The sequence below is a fragment of the Cyprinodon tularosa genome, unplaced genomic scaffold, assembly GCF_016077235.1.
Source record: "Cyprinodon tularosa strain WSP-4 unplaced genomic scaffold, ASM1607723v1 ctg93, whole genome shotgun sequence".
NCBI classification, from domain to species: Eukaryota; Metazoa; Chordata; class Actinopteri; order Cyprinodontiformes; family Cyprinodontidae; genus Cyprinodon; species Cyprinodon tularosa.
The window spans coordinates 570,459-598,223 of record NW_024039707.1 but is presented as its reverse complement, the minus strand read 5'-3'; the positions used below and the strand labels follow the sequence as shown (position 1 = coordinate 598,223).

Sequence of the window (27,765 nt, the reverse complement as noted above, 5' to 3'; positions counted from 1 at the left end):
AGTCATATTTTTATTGATATTTCAGATGAAAAACAATTATTTAAATATGTAACAAATATAAGTACAACATTTACAGCAAAAGCCCAAATAAACAGGAGCATTAAGTTAATTTTTTTTTGTGTGAAAACAGTTTGAATAAAACAGCTGAGTTTGAATTAAAGGTAAGTTTGATATTCAGAATTGCGGTGGTAATGCTTTTAGGAAAGTGACAGACTACTACTGCCAGCCGATCGCCTCCTTTCCCTCCCCTGACCCTGCTCCCATTTCCTCCTTTCCTTCAGGGAGGCAATAAAAAGAAGAGAGGTCTGGAAGAAGGTGTCCAAAAGAGTTCCACGGCTGGTGGAAAGGTACAATGGGGTCTTTTCGGTTTGAGTCGCACCCATCGATATTGTTCATAGCAACTAGATGGGGATTTGTAGGATTGATGTTGCTAAAAGTCACACCTGTGCTAGGATCTACAAGTTGGTTAGGAGTGATTGTGTGGCTGTTAGTTATACTGTTGTGTACATTGTTTGGGTTGTTGCTGCTGCTTGAAGGGAGGCCTGACGGGGAGAACACCATAGCTGACGAAGACTGAGGTGGGAGCAGGCTACTTCCTGGGCTGGGAATGAGGTTGGCTGGGCGAGTGAGGGCAAGACGCTGCGTGAGGAGCTGGTGCTGGAGCCGCCTGTCAGTCCAGTCCTCCTGAGGCTGGCGATGGATCTTCATGTGAGCGTTGCGGGATTTGATTTTATAGAACATTCTAGAAAAGAAAACCAGAGAAATTAAAAAAGGATATTAGAAAATCTAAACCATGTGTTGGCTTTGCCTTAAGGCAAAGGCCAGCTTCGTTTAATAAAACTAGTCCTACTCACTTGCCACACAGCTTGCAGGGGAAGAAGCTAGCCAGTGAGGGAGCAGGAACCACTTCCTCCAAAACAAACGACCTTTCCATTGGCTGGGAGAGGGGCGTCATCTGTGAAACACAACCACTTGTGAGCTAGAAAGCTCTGACTGCTGGCTAAGCTGCATTCCATAGTGGATAGTCATGCAAAGCATTCCACACGTTATGCAAAAAGTCAGTCAGGAGGTTTTTTTGGAAATGTTTTAATGAACCTGAGTGATTGAGGCAGATCAGGCAAAAATATTTGACAAAATTTGAAAATAGGTTAAAGGCGGCAAAAGCATTTAGAGGGTTCTTACGCATTTCTTCAACTCCTCCTCTGCTTCTCTGACCTCTTCCTCCTTTTGCTTCTTCTGTTTGTCCACCAGCCTCTTGCTCAGATAGTAATACTCCACGCACTGGGACACCGTCTTTGTCCTCACCTGCAGCAATAAAGAAGCAGTTTTATCTTTCAAAAGTATTTATCTCCTTGTATAGCTTAATATTTAACTTTATTATGAATGAAATGCTTGCTGCTCCCCCACGATAGCAGCTGGATTAAATGCAGAGGTAAATTTCTCCAATGTGAGATCAATAAAGTTCAAGTATCCTATATGATGCATGGACTCTGTGCTGATTGGATGCTACAAGTTTTGGTTTGGTCCAACCTTTCTTTCTCCGACGAAGCTGCATTAAAACCATAATCTTCTCCAAAAACAGAGTAAAGTGATAGATGGGAGTTGTCTCTGTCTTGCTTTGTTTTGCTTTGGTGTTGCTTTTTTAAGTTGCGCCACAGAACGTTCCAAAGCACACGTGGTTTTGTGCATAGATATTTTGCATTCGTACAAGTGGAAAACAAGGGTTCATTCTTAAATATTGCATAAAATCGATATGTGGAAAAGGATTTGATGCCCATTATTAAGTACAGTTGAGTATCAGTGATACTGTGGACACATCTCCCTTCAAAATATCTAACTGATTAAGTGAATTTTATCAAAAAATCTTTGAAATATAAAGATAATTAAAAATATGGTGGATTGAACATTTAGCTTAAAATGGATCCTTAAAAAAATAACAAGCATTTAAGACAAAGGATAGCAAAAGCTACATAAAAACTGGTTGTGAGAGTGGAAACAGCTGCGTTGTATAGCTCAAAAGAGAGCTTATACATAACTGAATAGTGCAAAATCCCTCTTTCTATATGCTCTTATGTGAAAGAAGTCTGCACTGTTTGCAAAAGAAGGTTGTGCAAAGTATTAACAGTAGGGTCGCCAGGGACTGAACAGGGTAGCAATTAGGTGCAGCTTAGCTCACAGTGAGGACATAAATTGTTCTTTTACCGTCTTCTCTATGAGTGAAAAGTCTTTTCCATACGTCCCTAGAGCCACACCGAAGAGATTCTTTTCAGTATCTGTCCAAAAATCACTCCCTAATAAGAAGAGAAAGAGAGAAAGAGTGAAAAAGGAGGGAGAGGTTAACAGGACAGGAGAAAAAAATGGAAATAAATACATCAAGGTCATCCTACGATGGACGACACACTGAGATGCAGACCTGATTCCATGCAGTGAAACATTAGGGTCTTACGACCGCCGCTGTGTGGAAAAACAATCTTTTGCTCCATTTTAGAGCAAGCTAAGGGTGTTTCTGAATTAAAATGGTTTGAGGATCACACACGGTTAGACTGTCCCTTACAGGCTACAATGTCTAAATTATGATGTTTTTTTCTAATTAATGAGCTTAAAACGTGCTAGAATACCACCATGCAGAAGAAAAGCACTCACCTGACTGACAAACACAATGTCTGCTTTGTTCTTGGCTCTTTGTGGATTTAAATGAGTGAGAGGATTGGATATAGGTGGGAGGAATTCAGCCTTTAACAATCACTTCTATTATATGTACTGCAGACACAATTTCCTCATTTTACTCATTCTAACCATTTACGTAGTTTTAGTGGAAAACTTCAGGAAATCTTTTTATACTTTAGCACGCATTAGTAAATCAAGCCTCCTGAGCAAATATTTGTTGAAAAGACAGGAAAGACAGCTTTAGCTTTCCTCTTAGTGAAGTGTGAAAGTGGTTAGAAGGTTGTCATGGTTCATCCATCGCCAACCAAGCCTGACTTCTAACTTGTTTGTTTAGACCAAATTTACAAAGCTGGCTTGAGGTAAAACATCAGCTCATAAATTAGCTTTTCAAAATCTAAAAAAAAATTAATTCAACATTCAAAAGAAGAGCAATTATGATGTTTTTAAAACTTCTAGTTAGGTGTTGAATATCTGATAAACCACCATCTGGTTTCTTATGTAAAACTGAATACTGTAAAACTTTTTAGAAAGAATAATGTTTTAATGCACAAAATATCAAAACTAGCACACCTAATCTTTTTTTTAATTAACTTTTATGTCTTTTTAAACAAAAGGTTAAAACACAGAAATGGTAGAGAAATATCAAGATTTTTTGAAGTTTGTCGCCTTATACACACTGCATATCTAAATCATCCATAGCAATAAGTTTAGTACTGTTTAAATACCTATAGCTCAACCTAGGTGAAGATGTGTGCATAACTTTAAGGAAAATAAGAATTATAATGATAGTAGCTTTGCTTTGAGTGATAATTAGGATTTAGTTGTAGTTTTCTTGTAAAAAGAAAATTGAGATATGAAGATGGGTGCTTTGACAAGCACCCAAGAGAAATGGCATCCTCTAATTTTTATACTTCAAGCATTATGTAATGATATTTAAGTAGTTATTATTTTTATTTGGGTTTTTTTATTTATTATTTTTTATTATTGACTTTTTAAATTGTTTTTTTTATCATCTTAAGGAGTGCAAAAACATTAAGCGACTGTTTTTCATGTGGAATTTATGTTCTAGAATCTGTATTTACAGTTTTAGATTCTAGAAAAGCAGTCAAATATTAAATTAACTTAAGGTTTTTACACACATCTTTTCTAGGGGAGCCAGTTTACTATAACTCAACTTGTATTGTGTCCTGAGGGAAATTCGGTTTGCCGGAAAATTAATATATAAAAAGGATTGTTTTTTTAAACTTTTACGGAATTACTACAACCTGGATAACTGAGAATCTTCTTCAGCATCCAGAGCTGTTCCAAACAAAATTTATTTTTGTTTTACACTTGTGTAAACAAAATTACAAATAAAATCTCTTTAAGTCATAAACAAGCTTGGAGCAGGACCATTATTACATCAAATGTGTTCACTTTTAAAATTCAGGTTTAATTGTTTAATTGCTGGGGTTAATAAGGTTTTCATCCAGCTGGATCGAGCCTTTTGCACTCTGAATATGCTGCCTGAGGCTATGAGCTAAAATAAACTGGATAGAGAGGATGACTGGGACATTATATGATGTCCTGAGCCTTGAAGTTTATCTTCCCATAACTCAGGTAACATGACATGTATGAGTATGTATGTATGTATGTATGTATGTATGTATGTATGTATGTATGTATGTATGTATGTATGTATGTATGTATGTATGTATGTATGTATGTATGTATGTATGTATGTATGTATGTGGTATAATATGAATGACACTGTAGGTCTGTGCTAAATATCCAAACTAAGCATCAAGAAGGAAGTTAGGAAGTTACCAGAGTAGTGGTAATCTCCTGCAGGGGAGGGCGTAGAAAACAACAGCATCTCCAAAGCGGCCTGCACAAACAAATAGAAGGTAAACAAAATAATAAAGAGTAAAGATATGGTTAATTTAGTCCCAGATTATAGGGGTATTACTAAAAATATGAAAACTAAATAACTAAATAAATAAAATAACCAAAAGAAATTATAAAACTATTTTTTCTTACCATTGTGTCCCCTTGGCTGTAGTGGAGGCAATGCAGTGCTAGGTCTGTGTTACTGCCCCCTCCTGGTAGACAGCTGGAACTACACATGGACAGCAGCTTCTCCACTACAGATAGAGCACACACCTTCATTAGCTTTACCTACATTAGAATTCATTTAGGCTTTAATGTTTAACAAGTTGAGCTGTGGGTATTTTCTGAAGCAGGTGTTGTGATACGGTTGCTGTATTTTACCTTGGCCCTGAAGTCGAGGGCTCTCCTGCAGCTCATCCCAGGGTTTCCACAACAGCTGCTCTGGTGGGTAATCTTCCTCTGAAATCCAGGAGCTGGAACACTCAACATCCACAACACAAGGAGGAATATCCGCCTGGAATCCTGGACCAACATTGACATATCTAAGAAGAGGGAAGCTTTCCGTTACTGCTTATTTTTAGTACAAAAAACAAAACACACACAAAAAAACTGTGATAAAGAAGAAAGACCTATTTGTAGATTTTACTTACGGTAACCCACATCTCTCCTCCTCGGCCCATGATGTCTCTTCCTCCCTGTGGTGAGCAGATGAAATGGACGAAAAGAGGCCTGTGCCTCTGCGGGAAGGATTCAGAAGTGGTCGAGGGGTATAACGACCCCAGTTCTGAGCCCTTTTGGAGTGAAGAATACTAGGAAATGGTTTTCCAGTGTAGACAGGGGTATTTTCTTCCTATATGAATGAAAAAAAATAAGACTTCAGTCAATTATTAGCTCTTAAAAAAAAAGAACAGGAGAAAGAAAAGAAGAATGAGAGTAAAGTGAAATATAGGTCAACAGAAGAAAGTTGAATTATCTTAGAACAATCTGCACAAACAAAATGATTTCCTTCTCCACAGGCGCTTAGATAAGTTCCCATAATGTGCCTACATGAGCCTAGTTCTAAGGCAGGAACAACATCCCACCTTACTAAAACCCAAAGAACACGCTTTTCACAGACGATTCTTATTTACACTCCTTATCACATGTCTAAAAATAAGACTGTGGTTTAGGAATATGTCGTAGAGTTGGAGTCAAGATACGCAGAGCTTTTCCAGCTGCAGCGAGCTCTGTCTGCCTCCATCATAACCTGTTTACTGTTGATTAAAAACTGATAGCATTATAAAAAAAAGGGGGACAGGAAAGAAAAAATGTCAACCTAAAGGAAAACTTCCAAAGATGAACTCAAAGTGTTTCTTAAACCTATTGTGATTAAACAGTTTGATAATCAGAAACTAGACCTTGAGTTGACACCTTCTACCACTGACTGTGCTGCTTTTGAGCAGAAAGAAAACAAATATTGGAGATATTTTCTATTTTAAATTACAACTTTTTTGCATCTTGAAATTGTTTGTTTTAAAGCATCCTCTTCAATAATCACCCATTGTGAATATGCATTAAATTTAATTTTTTTTTTTTTACAAAAAATACCTTTATTTTGTAAATTTACATGTTTACAAATCATATATTGGAAAATGTGTTTTTGTTTTTATTCTCTGGTAACATGAAACTGAAGCCCATTTCTCTTAGCTGTCCTGAAAATTGGAACAAAATAATTTAAATAAGCAAAATATGTTGATTTTTTTATTAGTTTAGGAGAGGCTACTAAAAACAACAACAAAATTAAAGCTAATTTAAATTTGCTTGATTCTGATCTCCAACCAAAACGTTACATGTGAGATTACTAGGTTTTTTATTTTATTTTTGGACCAAATATGTCCCTATGCAAACAGGTGGGTGTGACGACAAATGAAAATATCAATGTTTATGCCCACTTTTAAGAATTACGGAGCATTTGTTACGCTGATGACTATTTTGTCTTTATCAAAGGCTACTTTGATATGATAGATGTTAAACAGAAATATAGAGGCCTCTGTCAAAGAAAAGATGAATACAAGGGTTCTCAATTTAATTCTTACACGTATCCCTGCTAGAATACTGCTAGAAATCTAGAAGCAATAGTCAGATATTGCAAAAGACAACTGAAAGACTGGATGAAAACCTGATGTTGCCACAGTAAACAGAGAGGAATATGTCTGTTTTGACTTTTGCTGAACCCCATGAATCATTCCTTGGCCTCTCTCTGTTTGACACTCACCTGCTTCACCTTCACCAACATGTTTATTGCCAAAATGCCCATACAAATTTTTATTTTGCTGATGACATTCTCCTGAACACATCTAATGCAGATCTCTGCAGGAGTGATAAGCATCTTACAGCCTGTCTTTCTAATGTTGAATGCAAGGTGCTCAGAATTTTCTCAAATTTAATGGTTGGATTGATTGTATATGTTTTTAATTCTAGTCTCACTGTTAATCAAGTAATATCACACAGTTTGCTAGAAATGCATGAGTAAATTTTGATCTTTGCGCAAATATAGCTTGTCCTTATGTAAATTGAAACAAACATTAAAGCAATTTAAATCACTGGAGCTAAAGCAAAAGAGTCTGTATGATGATCCAATTTATGTTGCCACCACAGAACATGTCGAGGATAATAAGAGAGGGGGAAAAAATGACACTCTCCAATACATATTGACTAACTGCATCAAAGTGTCGCACATAGCAACTCATTCCTCATTAAGTGTAGCTGCATGTGTAACTTTTTTTTGCTAATTGTATGACAGATTGGGAAACGATGGTACATGAAGCCTCGAAAACTGCTAATGTTGCTAATGCTACTTGCAGACATGAAGGCACATACACCCATTTAATTTCAGCGAACCCTTATGAGAAAAAAACTGTAAAAATGAGGTTGAAATCATCCCTCTTTAATTTTTCTTTCCTCCTAAAAGTAATTAAACATGAATTTAAGGTAGTATTTATGTCAAATACCAAGTTATGACTCCTTTATCAAAGAGCAAACATCTAATATCTTGAAGTGGGCAGTATTTTTCACATGACATCAGCCAAATTAACCTTTGTTTAATACGAAAGCATCTTTATCTCGGATGCTTAAAGACAAACCAATTCATTTGTTGGGCACAACCAGAAATGTTGCCTTAGGGAATAAAAAAGTTTCCCTTGATTGTTCTAAAAATGTCTTACTAGGGCTAATAAAATCACTTTACTGTACCTGCAGGGGCTGTTGGTCCAGACTGATGGGTTCAGTCTTAACTTTCTGAGTCGCTTTGTAAAGAGATATCTTTTCAGTAGTCTCGTGATGCTTCCCAGAGAATGGGTGAAATGGAAGAGAGAAAGAGGCGTTTGGGGATGAACCGCTGGATGCACAAGACGGTCTGGAGGTATGGAGGGATGAACGATGGGTGGAAGACTTATGGGATGATGGTTCAGGAGACTGTAGAATGTCGCAAGCAGCTGAAGAAATGCATTTAAAAACAAGGAGAAATTAAGAGAAGGCTACAGAAACTGTACCCCTGTGATGCATCACCATCACCTGAGTGATGGAAAACAGTCAGAAACCCACATTATGAACATTCACATGAAAAAACAAAGTATGATGGCAAAAACTATAACTTTCAACCAGAGAAAAAACATTTAAAAAGTCAGATGTCAAAACTGAAACTGCAATTTGCATGTGGGAAATGGGAAACTTCACGAGTACACCCACGAAAACCCACACGTCCCGTAAATTTACATGTGGGCCTTAACCTGTGTGTAAACTCCTTTCATTCACATTAGCCCTGTGGTTGTTCGCATTTTAACAGTAAAGCATGTTAGTGTATGTTTTTACCTGCGACGTTGCCTCCCTCGTCGCCTTGAGAGGATCTCAGGCTGCACCCCAGGTCACTGGGGTCGGTTGATAGCTGTGGGAAGCAGTGCGAAAGCAGGGGGAACTTCCAGATCATCCCAGAGGACTGAACACGGGGTGGGAAAAATTGAAGCCCACCCAGGGATTCTTCCCCTTGGGGAACCACATGTGCCGTGCCCCCCTGTGAGGTTGGAGAGTCTGCTTTGGAGGGCGACTGAGAAGCAGGGGGCAAGGGAGTGGGAGGGGGACTCAGAACTGAAGACATGAGGTGAGACGATGTGGGAGGGGAGGGAAAAGAAGATGACAGAGAGGAGGAGGACGGATGAAGATACGAGTCCGGGTCAAAAGCACAGCTTTGCCTCATCTTGACTGATCCAGAGTTATCTCCTCTTCCTAATCCGTTTTCCCAGATTTGTCCAGAATCCCTATCAGAAGGAGTTTGGTATCTTCTCCTCCTCTGAGGGAGGAAGGCGTCAGAGAAAGAGTCTAGTTTCTGAGGGTAGGCTCTGCTGTTGGCCCCCACAGGTGATCCTGAGGCCAGAACGTTAGGTCCTGCTGCTCCTCTCCACCTCCCATCTGCGAGACCTCTGATCTCTGCCTCTCCTGTGGGTGAAACCGTGAGCCACGACCCTTCAGCCTCTGCCTGCTGAAGCTGATCCTCTCCTGAACCACAGCTGGACCCGTAATCCTCCTCTCCTGCTACATAATGATCGCTCACCTTCGAATCTGATCTGTTGTAGGACGCAGATTGCTTGCTGAAGCTGCCTTCCCTGTTACAGACTTCACTTTGTCCATGATTGTTATAGTTTGATCTGATCGTCCACTTGTCTCCCTCTTCAGGAACACAATTCATGGTGCAAAACACATCATTCGTGTTGCTGTAACAATCTTCTTTACTGTGGAAATCATCTGCGGTGCTTTCTCCGCTCTCCACGTCGTCCCACATCCCTTTTTTGCCGTACCACGAGTCGTCAAAGTGACCTCCCAGTCTGCTTTCGCCACCAAAGTGACCTCCTAAACCAGCATCTCCGTCCAAGCTGCTCCCGCTGGTGGTGAGGAAGACTCTGTCACTCCCACTATTCACCCTCCTCATCCCAGTTGAGGTGTTTGATGTCAGGAAGGCGGGTGTGGATTCCTCCCCTCTACCCCCATAGTGGTCTTGGGAGTCCTGGATAGAGTGTGAGGGTGGAAATCCAGCATCAGAGCTCTGAAAGCCTGATAGGGTCAGAAAAGATGGACGGTGGCGATGATGCTGGTGGTTGGAGAAGGATTGAGTGGCTGAGCGACCCTCCATGATGAAAATGTGTTTGCTTTTGCTAAAATGCCTGCAGGAAACACAGAATAACCAGCTAAATGTGAGGGGGGAGTTTATCTAAAACATAAATATAGTCATTGAATGCAACATATATTAGGTACTAGAATATAACATTTGGAATAGAAATAGAAACCTTTTTTTTTTTTAGCCGGAATGTGATGATAAGTAATTTTTCAAGACTTTATGCTATTTCTGATAAATATGTGTTTATTAGACAGATAAATATCAAGATAAACATCAAGCTCAGCTTGAGTATTTAATGTGGTGTCCTGCATAAATTAACAAACAAATAGAATATTTGATCAGACATTGCTATACTGTTTAATAGCCTCAGGTAATTAAGTTAATAAAATTTAGGCCTTTAATCTTTAGCACTTTTCACAGAATTTCCTCTGTAACATAATAAACATGTATTTACAGATCTATATATTATTTCTGACATTTATTTAAAGAAAAGGTTTCAATAAGATTAGGATGAATGATTTTTTTTTTTTTATGCCAGAAGCAACAACTCCCTAACAGTGAGCTGTTGAGATTTATTTTGCATTTCCCCTCAATGCTTTTTATAACAAGGATGTTTATAACAGTTCTTCTAGTCTGGGACTTTTTCATTTCTTCTCTGACTGTAGATGTAAAGAAATTAGATGTGTTATAATCTGAGAAATCAGCACGCATACTGTACGCAAAAAATTAGCTCAATATTCCCCGGTTACTATTTTTTTAAGAGGGAGGTTAAGAGAAAAAGACCACATCAATTAATTTATACCCCAGAGAAACAGAAACACCTGGCTCACTCTTTCAAAGTTAGAAGACAAGCTAGTCAAAATAAAAAAAACAGTACATTTAAAATTAGGATTTAAAAAAAAAAAAGTACACTCTAAAATTGAGCAACTTTAATAAAAAAAAAAAACCTCATAACAACAAAAAAATGTATTGAATTCTGTTAGCTAGAGGTGGCTATATTGAATTTGAGCATCCTATATATAGAGGCCCCACTGATTTATCACTCTAACTTTTGCTGCTTTCTCGTTTTCAGAGGTTGACGGTATCATCTCATACGATAACTTCTAGACAATCTATCTATCTATCTATCTATCTATCTATCTATCTATCTATCTATCTATCTATCTATCTATCTATCTATCTATCTATCTATCATCTATCTATCTATCTATCTATCTATCTATCTATCTATCTATCTATCTATCTATCTATCTATCTATCTATCTATCTATCTATCTATCTATCTATCTATCCATCCATCCATCCATCCAATTATCTGTCTGTCTGAATATATTAATAGATATTTGCAGATATAAAGCGATTTTAGTTTGACTGAATTATTTAAACAAATATTGGGACCCTTGAGAATTATATATGTAGCTATATACTACATATCTGTTTATTTGATCAACGTGGTTTGATTTTAAGCCGTTTTGAACCTGGTGTAGACTAGATCATGTATTAACAGCGAGACATTCTTTCTTTTTAGAGTAATTCATCTGAAACAAATACGTTCCATTGACTCAATGCCAGATTCCGAGCTAAACAGAAATAATCTGTTTTCCAAGTATTTATAATCTCTGGTTGCAAGTGTAAAGCTTTCTGTGTTTCCTAACAAATAAAACCCCAACATATTCAAACCTCATAATAGGCAGGATGTTGAATGAGTGAGACCAATAGAGCATACCACTGATTGAATCTGAGGATGGAAAAAAGCAGACCATCTAGTTCAACCTTCACACAAAGATGAGGGAGAGATCTGAAATAAGATATGAACTTAAGTGGTTTCAGGGCAATAGACTGAGTCCGATGCATGTGAACGTTGCAAAGATTTGCACGGCTAAAGGATAATATCAAGGTTTGCGTTATATACTGATGCAAACAGCAGGACTTGAGCTGTAAAGAGACTTATTGTTAAAACCTCACATATTACATTGACTGACAGGTCATCCAACTTTAGAGGACCAAGATGGAATAAATATTTGGTTGGTTTGCACGTTTCCCCCAGAATTAAAAAAAGCCCTTAAGTGACAAAAGCTAGATTGTGGCCATCAATAGACGCTGCAGTGATGGGTCATGCAGGAAAGTATATCAAAGTATCATCTGCAAAAAAAATGACCAAACTTCCTTCCTAAATATTAAACTATAAATGCATAAAATTATAACAGGTCTTTACATTGATACACACTACATAGCAAACCTATAAAAAGTATTTATCATGATGGTTAGATAATCTTTCTCTCAATATTGCAATAAAAAAGGCTTCACTATGAGTAAATCTTAACCCTCTTTAGTCCAATTAATGTTGTTTGAGATCAATAGAAAAAACAACTATCAAATCCAGCATATATTTATTAAAATAAAAACTTATCCAACCATCTTATGAGATGCTGAAATGTCTGAAGGGTTGCTGCAGCTTAAATTAAAGTAATATACATCTTAGTAGTAATTTGTTGAGCTACAATCACTGAACATTCAAGCTGACACAGCTAAGTTTAAAAAGAAATTTAAAAACATAGTTATAATAATGAATAACACAAAACTAGTTTCAGAAAAGTTATGCAGCGGGAAAAGCAAAAACAAAAACAAGCAAACATACCTTTCCATTTAACCAAGCAGCTCAGTTTAAATGTTTCCTTCTTTAGATTTTCACTGCTTCACACCGCTGCTGTGTAAGCAGATGTTTGAGCTTTCAAAATGAAAAACATTAGCTTATTTATTAAGGGTAAATCATTTAGGTCTTCTTCACTAGCTTTTTCTTCTTTCTCTCTTTTGAAACCACATTCTGCTCTAAATAGGACACTGAGTGAGTCAGAAAGAGAAAGAACAAAGTAAGATGAAGAGATGAGGAGACAAATACACTGTATACATTCTGAGGTTTTTTCTCTTTACCAGTCCTTGCCGCTTAATTTTCTTTTCGCATGCGTTCTCCTCCCGTTGTTCATGTTCTCGGCTTCTCACTGTCCTCATCATTGTCTCTGAGTCGTCGCCCTCAAATGATTTTCAACCTATAGCTTGAGTCCTTCCTATTTGTGCGTCTTCACATACACACACCGTCCGTCATGATGGACACAAAACCAACGAGAGGCCGCAAACATCTTCCTTTTTCTCTGAGTGAGACACACACTCTCACACACACCCTGACTTTCATACTTACGCATCGCTGCAGGTGTCAAAGAGGACCAGCGGGTAGTGATGTTGCCTCTACTGCCTTTGCGTCGTCGTGATAACCACATCCTGAGGAAACAACGCTGACGGATCTCCCTCCTTTTAGCTATCTTTATCTCTCTCTGCCCCCTCCTCCATCTCTCTCTATCTTTCCGCCTATCTGCCCGTCCCCACAATGCTATACATCTCTTTTCCTCACCAAGCAATTGTTCTCCTCTCTTTCTTCTTTTGTTTTAAAAAAAAAATCAGATAAAATAGCTTTTATTTCCTCTTAAATTGAGACAGACATGCTCTAGAAAATCTTATACGTTGTAATTCTACTTTAGTCCAAGTTTGACAACTTTTCTGGTTTGCACATGATGAAAAATGTAGTGGTTAGAGCATTGAGTTTGGAATCCAGAGGTTCTGAGTTCAAACCCCACTCCCACAGACTGCCACTCTAGGTCCATGAGCAAGACACTTAACCCCACACTGCTCCCCAGGCGCCGCACAATGACAGCCCACTGCCCCTCAAAGGAATGGGTCAAATGCAGAGAGTGAATTTTGTTGCTTTGCACCTGTGACAGTGTAATGACAATAAAGTTGATTCTATTCTATTCTTCTATTCTAAAAATGACTGTGAAAGATGCCGTGAAAAAATACAGTACTGTGAGTGACCTATGATTGGTGATTTCTCCATCCTTACGGATTAAATATGCTTAACTCTTGTCTCTGCTTTAGTCTGTTTGTGTGTGAATGCAGAGGCAGCAGATGTTTACCAGATAAAGGTTCTCCAGGGCTGAGTCAGCTGACAGGAAGTAAAGAAGAAAGAAACAGGAAGGAAGAAGACGGAGACAAACGATGAGGTTCGGGGAACCCTCTAACATACCAAGCAGTCCCACCCACTCGCCCACCCACCCACACATGCAAGCTCGCACCTGTAAACATGTTATTTCTCTATACTCGTTAACTAAACCTTTACAAGCCCAGAGAAACCTTAAAACACCTACACGCCTAACCTCAGGTTCAACCACCGAGTCCAGATGTGAAGGAAGTGAATTTGGTGACAGCAGACACAGTTATAGAGGTCAAACAAGAGGCTGAAACACCACCAGCCACAGCTGTTTTGAGACATCTGGCACTGATTGGTGTTACAGTTTCGTCCAACACCCAAATATTGATGTTAACAGTTTGTCTTCAATACTTCATGTTTGAAATGAGTAAAAAAAACAATATTTGGATCAATCAAAACCAAAATGAAATATATTCAAACTATATATTTTCTATGGGATCCTTAACAAACTGAATAATTTTAACAAATTTCCTTAACATACTATTTTTGGCCAAAAATAGTATCTTAAAATGACTGTCGATTAATACTAACTTAAAAGCTTACTATGTTAAAGAGATATAGATCATAACATAAAATATCCAGCAATCAATTTTAACGTCCAGTCCAGTAAAATGTGCAACAATATGAACTGAAAGCTCAATTTAAGTGACCCCCTAGTTTATGTTTTGTACATTTCAATATTTTTTAAATTGATAACCAGCCCTAATGTAACTATAAAACAAAGATTTCTGTAAATACATTTGATTAAAAAAAAGAAATGTAATACAAATTGAAACTTTATGCTTTGCTTTTTATTTGTCCATAAACAATATTTTACAAAAAAACACAAAATAATTATATTTTAAAGTAGCAACCAGCTCTAGATAGCAGGATTTGCTCTAAATCTTCATAGATGTGTAAATGGTATTGCGTATGCAATTAATGCTAACATTACATATACAGGATTCGTCTGGGCCTGCAGAGATAACAAATTTTGCTGATATTTGAGATTATCTTTTATAATAGCTGACCCCCCCATAGTAGAATGTCTCTGCAATTAGAAACATTAAATTGTCCTGAGCAACTATTCATTAAATTCTCAGTGGAAAAAAACAGAGCATCTGTATTTCAGAGGCAGACTTTGCAAAAGTACAGAACGAACTATTCCCCCCCCACCCCCCACCCCCCCCACCCCCCACCCCCCAATAAAACTGATAACCAACGAGGAAAGCCAGTGAGGACTGTCATGATGAATTTCTCCACTGATGGATGATGCAGGTTCTTTCTATTCTATTCTGTTATTCTATTCTATTCTAGTCTATTCTTTTCTATTCAAATAATTGCACGAGCCTACAGGGACGGTCAAGTCTGGGTGCTGCTCTCAGTCATCTGAAGTTTCATGAGCAGCACGTTTTGACCAGCAGAAGCTCTTCAATCAGCTACCTTCATATTTGTCAACATAGGCATTCAAATGACTTTACAGTCTAAAAGTACACAAATATCTTAATTTGCAATTAAGATAAGGCTTGCAATTTCTTAAGAAGATTTGCAAGCCTATAATTTCAGGTCAACAATAGGAGACGAATAAACAAAATGCTCATCTCCAGCCCTGATTCCTGCACTGTGGCATCAGATGGGGAAAAAACAAGATGCATCTGCTGCCTACTATTAGAAAATAAAAAATCCACATGACTGTCACACAAAACGAAAGAGCATCAACACATCTCATCTCATCCTTTTCAAAACTCTCACCTTCTTAAACCTATAGAGACTGCCATTGCCTCTATAACTATTGCCGCATATGTTCTGCACATTGTGTAAACTGCAATTTAACTTGCTTTGCAAAAATCGTGGGCAAGGTCTTAGTTCTTTTCTTCTATATTTAAGGAGATGTTTGAAAAGAATGCCTCTGCAATTAGAAACATTAAATTTTCCTGAGCAACTATGCATTAATTTCTCAGTGGAAAAAAACAGAGCATCCATATTTCAGAAGCAGACTTTGCAAAAGTACAGAGTGAACTAGTTCCATCAGTACAGCCAAAATTCTGCATGTAGACATGTAGTGAGATAGTTATATCTTGCAGGTATGTGATGCTAAAATGTAACATGAAGTTTGACAGGAAGATTTTTTTTAAAAGATCCAAATATCTGACATTTAAAACATCACAATGTTTTACAATCTACATTATGCCAACAGCGCTGTACATTTTCATTTATGAAGTTTCTTTCATGCTTAAGGAATTTTTGTATCACATTATTAATATTGGACACATACATGCCAAATTCAACAACCGACATCAAGTATATGTCTTTTAAAAATAGAATATGTTTTAAAGATTTTAGGCAGCCTTTAAGTCAGATTTTTCTAAAGTTTTCCTTAAGTATACATATATATATATTAGTAGAATAAAAATGTATAAACATGACCTAGCAAAAAGGCGCTAGTTTAAAAGCTTAGTTTAGTTTATATGCAAAAGTCAGAACTTAATTGCACATAAACGTAAATCAAATTACGATACTGCAAAGAAAGTGCATTATAAAATATTATAAAATATAAACTAAGAAGTGATTCTTTCCATAGCAGACATACTTATTTAGTTTTCAAACATATCCATGAAACTATGCTCTTTTTGTAGATGATCACGACGTTAAGGTTTTCGCCAAAGTATTAATACTTTCAATTAAACCCGACATTACATATCTGCAAGATTATAAATGCGTCATGGCTGAAGAGCTGTATAATATAATGAATAACAGCTGTCGCCACAATATCAGTGTCTGCACCATCACTCAGGAGTTTATATTATACTATATCCCAAGTGTCAAACATTATCTCTCTGTATGTTTATAATATTTTTGGCCAGGTGAACAGATTTTATCTGCCTTTAATCCACAGGCCTGATGCTATATTGGCTAAGTTATTGAAGCTCTCAGAGAGTGGTGCAAGCATTGCACGGGTCAATGCCGTTATTGCAATATTTAACCGTTACTGAAGTCAAATATATTTCCCTAAACTGTTGCACCGAATGCAAGGAATAAACCTCTAAAACATGATAACGGCATGGTAATCATGTTCTTCACAATACAGAAATCGCTTCTCGGAAAACTTGAATTCTATAATAAAGATGGTCTGAGGGAAACTTGCTTAATTGATTAATTTATTTTTTATTTTTAGATAAAAAAATAAATGGTGAGGAGGTTGATTCCTTGGCTATTTTTTGACAGTGCTTAGAGGTGTGTCCGAATTAGGCGACAGATCGAAAATCCTAAAAATACTTTTTTCACAATTAGTTGAATACAAGAAATCAGACTCTATCTGAAATATATGTGTTATACCCTCAACCTTGATAGAGATTAAAATGATCATAATTGTTTTTTTGTCGTTTTTTTATGTGTTAATTGTGGCTCTGCTTTCCCTTTTTATGTTTCCCAAGTAAAATCCGTTTTAACGGACATGAGATTTGCTCCATGAGCTGAATTAGGTATTTGACCTGACTGTACTTTAACTATTTTTCCCCCCATGCTGTATTTCTTCTTCTTTCTTTTAAAGAAAAAATATGAACTTTTCCATCCGTCTATGTTTTGTTTTTTTCTCCACCTTGTCCAGCCGGCACAGGAGCTCCAGTCCAATTTATTTACAGTGCAAACCAAAGGTTAATCTGAGTGCCATGTGTGTGGAAATGTGACTGAGTTAATGCTGAGGTCATTTATTCAGTGTTACTACGCTTCTGAAAACCTCATCATTAATATGTATTACTGATAATAATGTGGTAAAATTAGAATAACCTCCTAATTAACATGAGTAATACACATAAATATGTTTATATTCGTGTAAATACATTTCCCTTTGTTGTAAAAAGCTAATTTCCTCTGCAGCTGAATTGTTTGCACCTGATTTAAATCACAAGAAAGCCCCTAATATTCAACAGGATTAAAATAGTCTTTCTTCATGGTTTGGAGCATTTAGCCTTTGACAACAAAGAGGATGCCAAAATCCTAACTCTGCAAGGAGGGAGACTTATCTGCTTCCAAGGATCTTTTTTTTAATTATTTTTTGAAAAACAGAAAATAAATGTTTTTGCTATTCTACAAGAACAACTTTAAACATGGATACTGACGATAACCCAGAGAGAAAGAGAGCACAGCTGGGTGTGTCTAACCTTTCCTCATGATGACAATAATTTACCAATCAGCCTCCTTTAGCAAAACATGTTACAAAATGTTACTCCAGAAGAAAAATAGAGTAAAACTAACAGTTAGTGCAGCTGGAACTGTTTGTATAATTTTTAAAGAGCCATTGGAAGTGGATTTTACAAATAAGAAGAATTAATTTGGATTTAAAAAGTTTTATGCTTTATGCTTACTTTGTATATTTTTCTGGATTTTTACCCAGGAATTTCCGTTATCACCATTGTTGGAGCTTATTTTTTTAATAATTTAATTCTGCACATAAAAATAAATGAAATGTGTTTGTAATGTCATAAAAAAATTGAAGTAGAGGTTCACTGTGTGAGTGCACTGGCTGACTCTGATTCAGGATAATGTATCAGTATCTGGACTAAAGCAGAAGTAAAATCCATAATTCAGATTATTTCATTTAAACTGCAGAACCTATCCAACTTCCCAAACCCCTAACATAAATAATAATCAAGAAAAAAACATTTACTTCTAAACTGAAGCCAGAATATCAGCCTTGGCTGTAATTAAACGAATAGAAATAACAGCTCAAATTTTTAAAAGTCCTACTTTTTCGTTATACAAAATTTGTACTTTTTATCTGCTACTAACTACAAAACTTAAAAGACAAATAAATAATGGCAAAAAGTCTAGTTGGGCTATTCCACAGTAACGGTAAAGGAATTTTCTCATTAGAAATCAATGCAAAAGTCTCAGAAATTTGGATTAGAATCCTTTAGATAGTTCAGTTCCATCTTAAGGAAAAAACTAACAAATTCCTTACTTAATGTTAGTTTTTCTGTAATTTTCTTGACTTGGACGAATATATTTAAATGTCCATCATCGTTGCTTCTTCTGCTCTGCTTAAAAGAAGAACTATACAGGCCCATTCTACTGCACTCTGGTTTTATATCTGCTTCCTATGCTGCTCACCAACAGTGATACTCAGAGCTTTACCTTGTTCACTAACAGGAAGACGTAAACGCAAATGGAACAAAATTAGAGGCATAAAAAGATGTTTTTTTGAAGTATTCTTGGTGACTAAAAGTGCAAAATAAATAAAGTTATAGTATCAGAGCAGCGTGTTTTCTGTAACTGAAATTATGAAATCAAAACAAGACTTTATAAGAAGTACTCAAAATATTAATTTAAAAAAGATTCTTAAATACCTCTGACAGATATCAGCTCAAACAGAAGCTTGTTGAAAATAAATTGCTTTTGTTTACTCTCCGTTAGATGGACATGGAGGTGGAAGACTCAATCAAAGTGAAAAATTAACATTGATTAAATTCACAAGAAGGTTAAAAGTGAAAGAGAAATAAACATATTAGATATGCTGATTTTTTTTCTAAGTAGCACTGGGATACTAACAAGATGATATCAGCTGGACAACCTGCCAACCTTTCTGCCTTGAATCGGGGTCACAGTCGACTGCTTTAACGGTCAGATACCTTAATGAGACTGAAGCGCTCCTTTAGTTTCACGCCATGACTGGAAAAAAACAGCTGCTTTTAGCTTCTTTGTAAGCAAGGGAGAAGAAAGGAGCACAGGTCAATCCAGCATCTCATTTAAAGCCTTATTGTATCGTAGGACCAATTAAAAGAAACATTAAGCTTTTAGAATCCTGGTGACCTTGATAGCGATACCGGGTCATAACAAATTCATATGAAGAGGCAAATGCAGAGATTTCTCCAACCGTTCATTTTAATAATCCTGGTCAGAACTTGACAGCAAACATGGTTGTATTTGCTGCTGTTGTGTGGTTATAGTGGAGCGTCTGACAGAAGGGTCTGCTTGTGAAATCTGTTGACGATTGAAGCAATCAAAACATTCACCTCCCTTAATGCCTGGCCTTTAGATAACAATACCAATCTATCTTGGTTTTGTAATATTGAGGAACAGTTTTCCTTTTTACTTTTCACCTGTCCATAAAAAATCTGCATTATTCAATGATAAATGTATTCGTTTTTGCATATTTCACCTTGGAAATAATTACTTGTGGTTTTGATAGTGTCTTCTGACTATTCTACCTTCTGTTATGCAAAGAGGATATAGAAACTCTGAGGGTCAAAAGCCCAAACCTGGCCTTACCTGAAATTTCATTATAAGTATGTTTCCGGATCAAATTTTTGGTATAAGTGGAGAGGTTGTTTGAGCCGGTTTCATGAGCATGTGTGAAACCAAATGCGTTTTTAGCGCCGGTTCAGACAGTGCACCTGAATTTTGCTGCAGATGTTTTGCAACGACAGCAAATAGAATCTTTTGAAGCTGAAACGTTGTACATGTTCATCTAGATTTGTTCTGGTTTGCCCCCCCCCCCTTCTCTCCTCCGTCATATCTTACTTAAGACTTGTTTCAGCCTGTCGAATTTGATCCACATGATGCATGTCGCCTTACTGGTTCACCAAACCAATTGTGTCAGAGTCTCTATATCAAATTTTCCAAATATGGAGACCAAATCGGATGCTGCACGGTAACCTAAAATGAACCAAAAAAAGCTAATTTCTGCATATCATTCTGTCATTAAATTTACTTAGCATAATAAACTAACTGAAAGATTTTCAATATGCTCCTTCTGTCGTGTTTCAGCACATCCTGCTATATCTATATGAGCAGGCCAACGCTGAGAAAAAAGCCGAATGAAAAATGTGTGAATGAAAAGGATGTGAGAGGTTGGAAGGGGGAGTGCAGAGGAGTCGGCACGGGGGAAAACGTTTCTCTGCTTTTCTCTCAAATTCACTGTAAAAACCTGCGGGAGCAGAGGAGGGGGAACGAGACGCTCACTTTTGGACTTTTTGGTTTCTTTCTGGGTTTTAATTTTTTCTTCTATTTCTGTCTTCGTTTGCCTGTCTGTCTTTCTTCCGTCTTTCAGAAAAGCAGCAATGACTGGCGGGAAGTGTGGAACAGAACAGAAGATGAAAGCTGTAAACAACAAATAAAAAAAAAAGAGTTGAAAAAAGAAAAGATACAACCCGGCCTATCTGACTGGTGTACGCTCCGTTTCCAGCTGCCATCATGGTTAAACAACCTTATTTGTGGAATAAAAGGAACAATTTTTTGCATGTAATGGAAGAAAGGATGACACGATAACATCTCCTAAAAGCCGTAAAAGTGTTTTTAAAAATGAGAACACAAGTGAAACTGCAAACCTAACAGGTCTTCCTAAAAAAGGCACAACTTATTATCTGTTAAAGGTTTTGAAAAACACATTTACACATAAGGCCTTCAGGATGACAGAATTCTTAAAAACAGACTAAAATGAGAGTATTTACCTCGAGAAAGGTTTTATAATGTTAATACAAATGTGCTCAAACATGAAAATTTGATTTGTCTAATCTTATAATTATAATACAATTCATTCACATATTTTACGGAGCACTTTGGAGTAAAGGTTTCGCTTTAATACATGCTAACATGCTATTCACAGTTTTAAGTGAAATGCTGAAAGGGGCAGGAAGCCTCTGCAGCTCCTATACTGTTCAGCATCAAGATGTAGAAAGATCTTGAACTTTTCCTCACGCCTAAATGAAAGCAGACTCCTTGCCAAGGGATAAAAGCAGGCTAAAAGTAAAATAAGAGCGTGCTTGACAAGAGCTTTCCTTCAGAAAGCCAGAAAATGTTAAGAGACTTTGCCGCTTGTTCTTTTTTTGCAGCATTTCAGAGCCGCGAAGAAGTCGAAAGTCTTCTACAGACTTTAATCGTTTAAGATTTGTGATCTTCAGAGGCAACATAGGACCAGAACAAGTAGATAAGATGCACCTAGCCTTTGTCAATGTTAGTCTCTGTTTAAAAAATGCAGCTGTAGCTCCATGATGGGCCTTCATATCATAATATAAACCAAATATCCATTTTGCAGAAACTCTAGATAAAAGCGACAGAAGTTTGCTATAAAAACGACTTGATAAAATCCCCCATAAATGATGAATAACATCTCAGTATCATATTTAAAGATATATATCCAATCCAATCCACTTTATTTATATAGCACGATTTAAATAAACACAAGGTTTGCAAAGTGCTGCACAAAAAGATAAAATAACTAAAATAAATAAAAGTAAATATACATATGATATAATATATATATATATATATATATACGTATTTATATAGATATATATAGACATATATATCTATCTATATATATATATGTATACGTATTTATATAGATATATATAGACATATATATTTAGGTAGATAGATATATACCGGTACATACATATATATGTAAGATATAAAGCTCAGATTCAGATTAGCAAACATCTTCCAACAATAAATGCACTCTTTTAAGACACAGAGCAATGGTATCTTTATAGTTGATCCATTTAAAGTGGGACACGGAAACACAATCAGACCATCTTCAGTCAACCTGTGGTTTCAAAGGTCTTAAATTTTGGATTCCTCTAGTTAAATATAGGTCATCAAGGTCAACCAGCACACAGAAGAATATATTATCATATTACTGTATGTGAGAAATATAACTTGTTTATCAAGCAAAAGATGGTTTAAACAACAGATTATAAGATTTTTTTTCAAACTGACAGTGTCTCAAATTGCATAATTGAAGAACACCCAGTTTCGGTGTTGATCATCATTTGAATACTGCAAATGAGGAAATTCATTGCAAAATTAATCTGATTTTGGAAATCTTCGTATAAAGCGGTAAATTTATTCCATATGATCAATCAAAAAAATTACTTGAAGAGGGACAAGTAGATTTCAACAGTCGAAAGACGCCTCTCCTTTTACAATGAGATGCTCGGTAACTTTTGAAGGCGAGCGTTGATTTCAAACAAGATACTGTCTGGTCCTGAGACTGTTACCTGTGGGTTGGTGAGCAGGGAATAGTCACACGGCATGAAAAGAGGACAACACTCGTTACGTTATAATCATGTACAACAATTTAGTTTCTAAATTTACACTTCACTTTTATGAAGCCTGTGGTATGTGTAAAAAGGCCTTAATCGGATAATTAACTGCAGCAGCAAATCTGAAGCAAAAGAAAAATCTTTTAGTACTTTAATTAATTTACTGTAATTGATAATTAAGCTATTTAAGTAAGTCATAATGAGCAAATATTCAACTTGTAATACATGAATTATTGGTTAGGTGTAAATAAGAGGAGAAACCGATGACTGTTTAACAAAGGAGAGATTGGAAAATATTCCTTACAAATAAGGCTCTGAGGACACAGTTCAATTTAAAATTCTACACCGTCTCCACAGTGAGCGGGTTATATATGATAAACTCCTGATCGAAAGTCATTTAACACCACACGATGGTGGATGCCAGACAGTAGGATTTGACGTTAAACGGACAAAGATTTCCATCAAGTCGAAGGTGTTCTAACGATTCCTGCCTGCTGCAGTCAATCAGCTGAACACTGGGCAAAACAAAACCCAGCTGATACCTGGTAGCAACGTTTTTATGATTCCCAATAAAAAAACATGTTTTAAGATGGTTGAATCTCGATCTTCCTCATTAACAAAAGGGCTACAAGGAAACAGCTATTTGCTGAGGTTTAAGTCATTTTGCATAATTTTAAAACAAGCGGAAAAACAAAGCTGAATGAGGACCTACATTTTTAATGCTTCCACACACACTGAGAAGGACAAACAACTAAAAATTAAAAAAGAGACTTGTTTCAATATATTGCTCTAGCAAAAAATGAATGCTAATAGAATGATACACACCAATATGAGATAAATGAAGCATGAATCTATTAAATGCACCTTGGTATGCTTAAGGCTAAAACTAATTATTGTTGCGTTGCTATGAAGGAAATTAGTTATCTAAACATTACTGTGGGAGAAATCGTTGTCTGTGATAAATCCAAAACTAAGAAGCAGCCTTTTTCCCTTTTAAATGCTGCTGTTTTTAAAAAAAAATATATGTATATATGTGTGTGTGTGTAAATTAGAGGTTGTTTGAATAATTATTCAAAATAAATATATATTTTAAGCAATCTTTTTCTAGCTTCTTCTTGCTGTGAGAATGCATGGGCTTGAGCTTCATGAATAAGAATGACAAATAAGATTATTTTCTTATTTGCATACCTGGAAATGACTGACACCCAATGAGATTAGGTTTTCAAATCATCTTCTGCAATATGATTGCCTTTGTAAGCAGAGTTTCTTTCTTTTTTTTTTTTTAGATTTTATTTTTTTTTACTAAAGAGTGTTTGCATGACTACAGCTATACCACAAACTAACAAGACAGAAAACATCAAACAGGAACAGCTACTAAGATACCATGAAGGGATGACAAGGTTTCATGTGTTACGTTTTACAACAGTGAGGAGTAGTTTAGGATTTTTCCGTTTCTGGAAAGCATCCCTAAACAAAAAGCGTGAAAAAAGTTGGTGGTTTGACCTCAGAGTTTGCAGCTTAAGATTTAAACACCATAAAATAGATCTGTTTTCAGCATGTAACCGTGAGAGAAAGGTTTCAAAGGGAGGCCGCCTCAGCAACGCTGAGGGAACTACAGGTTTCCATGGTTGAGGAGGGAGACACTGCGCGACTGCTTTCCGGATGTTTCATGGCAGAGCGAGTATGCCGAAGCAAGAAACCGCTGCAGAAAAAAAAAATCCATCACATGACATGCGAGGTTAACTTTGGGTAGAACTCATGTAGGAAACACAGTGGAAAAAATGGTTGAACGGTATGTCTGAGGCAAAAAACTGAGCTTTCCAGTCATTCAGCCGCACAACTCATCCAGTGACAGTCATCATGGCGAAGGCCTAACCCGGCTGCTTTAACGGGCCTTTGGTAGCTGGTAAAGACTTAAGACATAAAATAGATGCAATTCGATGCATATTATTGGCTGTCGTCTGCAAAAGCGCATTTTCATTGCAGAAAACATCCAAATAAACCATTAAAAACTTCACAACAGGTGTTGGACACAGCGGGCCAAAGGTGTTGCTTAATAAATAAGATCATCAAAGGGTTAATTTATTACAGTAGTTCAATTCAAAAGCTTAACTTCAAACATGTTTTGTAGAAGTGAAGGTTTTGTTTGAGTCACTTTCAGGTGCACTTGTGAAACTGAGTGTTTTGAGCTTTGGTTTAGGCAGGCAGATATACTCTAAGATTTTATTCCTGTTCATTTTGATAATTAAGTCTTACAGCAGGTAAAACCTAAAAATACAATTTTAAAAATTAAAACTGACAAAATAATGATTTTTAATTCAGAAATGTTATGCTGTTATGGTACAGTTCCAGCAGATCTTGAATGACCCGATCCTCAATGATCTGAATATGCCAAAGACGATTGCCAAGGAAACTAGCCGTCCACAGAATGCTGGATCCAAGCACACTACCGGAAAGTTGGGGGAAAAGAAAATAACGTTGCAGGAAAACATGCAAAGGGAGCAGAATTAACTGCAGTTTTAAGTGGAATGTAAGAAAAAGCGAATTCAAGACTTTTTTGGGAGATTGTTTTAAAAGCCAGTCCACTCAAACGTGTCCAGGACACGGATAACAACTGTCATAAAGACAAATAAGAAACCAAGTTCCGAAAGTCTGGAGGAAGAAGATGCTAAAAGATCCATCAGGCCCGTTAGAAAAGTTCTCATCAGTGACGATTTGGGGCAACTTGTCAATTGCTGTTGTGTTCTACTAATAAGCCATATGTACATGCAGTTTTTATTTTCAAGCTTAGTTACTGCCCTCACTGGCATCCTCACTACCTGCTTTATTAATGTGGAATCACTGTCTTTGAATTACCAGCAGCCTCATCAGCCTTAAACCTGAAAGAGAACCTATTGTTAAGAACGGCAGTGTGCCTATTACTCTAACAGCCTGGCGACTACTATATCAACCCAAATTTCTGCCAGAAGACCTCAGAAAAGCCGCAGAATGACCACCTCTATCCCACATTATACTGATGCAGTAATATATGTATAATTAAACCCAGCAGTGCAAGAACTCTATAGAAATTGTCATAATTTACAGTGTTGCTTTACTAAAAATCATTTCAATACATCCTATGTTGACCAACTGCGAGTTAGAAGGATTAAAATTATGAGAACTAGACCCCTTTCAATGCCTAGCTGCATTACGAACTCATATTATTAGATTTTTCTCCTGTAAGAAAATGAATGAAGATGTACCAATATAAGAACAAAATGCACTGGCTGTACAGATGGAAGTAAGGATTACGGAACCAAGAATGGTTTGAATTAAAGCCGAATCACTGGAAAAGAAAAATGAGACGAAAGCATCTGTTGTATCCAAACTCAAATGTTTTTGTGGCTGATTTTTGTCATTGACAACTTAAATTTTTACTGAGTCTCAAATGGTTCTAAACACACAATGTTTTCTATACCACTGTTATATTCCTCGCTTCTCTCTACCAGAAACATAGTGTTTTAGTCTGGAAAACGTATGGAAAAAGGCCCCTTTTCATCTTGACTCCTTTCGACCTGCTGGTTTTATCCTTGAACCATGAAGTCGCTCAGTACAGATGGTGTTTAATCTGGGCCTGCATGTGTTGCCGAAGTTCTACTTCCTAACGTATAAAACACAAACGCGGTTGTTGCCCCAATTCCTATTGCAGATGTCAAAGAAGGTCACAAAACTGAAGGAAGTCAAAAATAGCAACCAGCAGCGACAAGGAAACCTCCGTCTGCAGTTTTGTCCACCTCAATCGACTTAAGTCGAGTTTTCGGCACATTATGACAACGGGACGAGCCCAAGAGTTAAAATGATCAAAACCTCAGTGAGGAGGCAGGATGAAATCTCTCCTGCCAATACCCATGTCCAATACGTTGAATGCTTTATACAGAGGAGAGTAGACCCCAGCTCTTTGGCTGTCAGGGGCAGGTAGAGGCCCGGTTTATCATGACATCTAAACGATGCTTACAATGAACAAAGTAAGGCTTGTGGTTTTAAGCCTCTCTGTGTGCGAGCCTGTTTAGTGTACAAACCAGCCTGTTGTGGCTTACAACACTCAAGTGCTACAAGTAATGTTAAGGCTTAGAAGAAAAGTGTCACTGTAGATGAAAATCATGATTTAAGAGCTGTTTTGTTTGTCAATGTTATGCATCCGAGTCAGGTTTATGGAGTGCTTGTTTAAAGGAACAGTTCAGATTAACATGACAATTATAATATAATCTAAACATCCAAGTTAAAGGGGCACTTCTTTTCAAGTGTTGGCTAAAGAAGCAAGACTTGATCGCTTTTTATTTGTGAGAATTGTAGAGTTTTGTAGTTTTCAGGCACATTTTCTCGAAACTTAAAGTCTGAATAAAAATAATTTATGAATTATTCCTTGATATTCCTTGTCATTATTAATCTAACTGGGCGAGAGAAGCACTCTGCTGCACCAACTAAGGTGGAGACAGGTTTACTTTCATGCTGCTTTTAGGTCAGCTATTTAGTTAGGGTTTATTTAAGCTATAATTTCCTCAAACAAGCAGGATGAAACATGTCTTACCTGTAAGGTTGTCATTACGAGGAGAGATGGCAGTGAAATGTGTTTGGTCTGCTGCTTTGCTACACGTGTGTGTGTGCGCGAGAAGGAGAGAAAAGGGGGAGGAGAGAACGAGGACGAACAACAGAGAGATGAAGTTTCACCGCCTTGTTCTTTCAGTTGATCTTTCACTCTCTCATCCAACTTGTCATAACACCACCTCGTCTGTATGTGTGTGTGTGTGTGTGTGTGTGTGTGTTTTTGTTATAGAGTGTCTCATAATGATGCTGGAAAGAAGGGTAAAACACCCAAATGTGTGGCATACACCCCACACACACAAAAACAAAGTTACAATGACAACCTATATTACGACTCTACGTTGATTTACATTCATTTTATATTTCATCTATTTATCATATATCTAACCTTGACATTTACCCTAACCATTACATTTACCAGTATATTCCTAGCCCTTATCTTA

General features: G+C 36.8%; 1 protein-coding gene and 1 long non-coding RNA gene across 4 annotated transcripts; one reads left to right on the top strand and one right to left on the bottom strand.

Moving 5' to 3' along the window:
- LOC119776383 (zinc finger protein 541-like) lies at positions 1-27,355 on the bottom strand. Of its 3 annotated transcripts, none has more exons than XM_038274770.1 (11): positions 27,309-27,355; positions 8,386-9,728; positions 7,768-8,009; positions 5,187-5,386; positions 4,918-5,078; positions 4,687-4,790; positions 4,474-4,534; positions 2,203-2,291; positions 1,183-1,305; positions 855-955; positions 1-742 (listed from the first exon to the last, which is right to left on the bottom strand). In XM_038274770.1, the coding sequence occupies exons 2-11, from the start codon at positions 9,695-9,697 to the stop codon at positions 217-219; spliced, it is 2,919 nt and encodes a 972-aa protein (XP_038130698.1). In that variant the 5' UTR covers positions 9,698-9,728; positions 27,309-27,355; the 3' UTR covers positions 1-216. The 3 variants fall into 3 exon arrangements, with proteins under 3 accessions (XP_038130698.1, XP_038130697.1, XP_038130695.1); XM_038274769.1 differs by lacking the exon at positions 27,309-27,355 and adding an exon at positions 12,879-13,024; XM_038274767.1 differs by lacking the exon at positions 27,309-27,355 and adding an exon at positions 12,614-12,872.
- LOC119776384 lies at positions 13,564-20,808 on the top strand. The gene is made up of 2 exons (XR_005279775.1): positions 13,564-13,734; positions 20,749-20,808. It is a non-coding gene; the product is annotated as an uncharacterized LOC119776384 (long non-coding RNA).
- Positions 27,356-27,765: the final 410 nt, after the last annotated feature.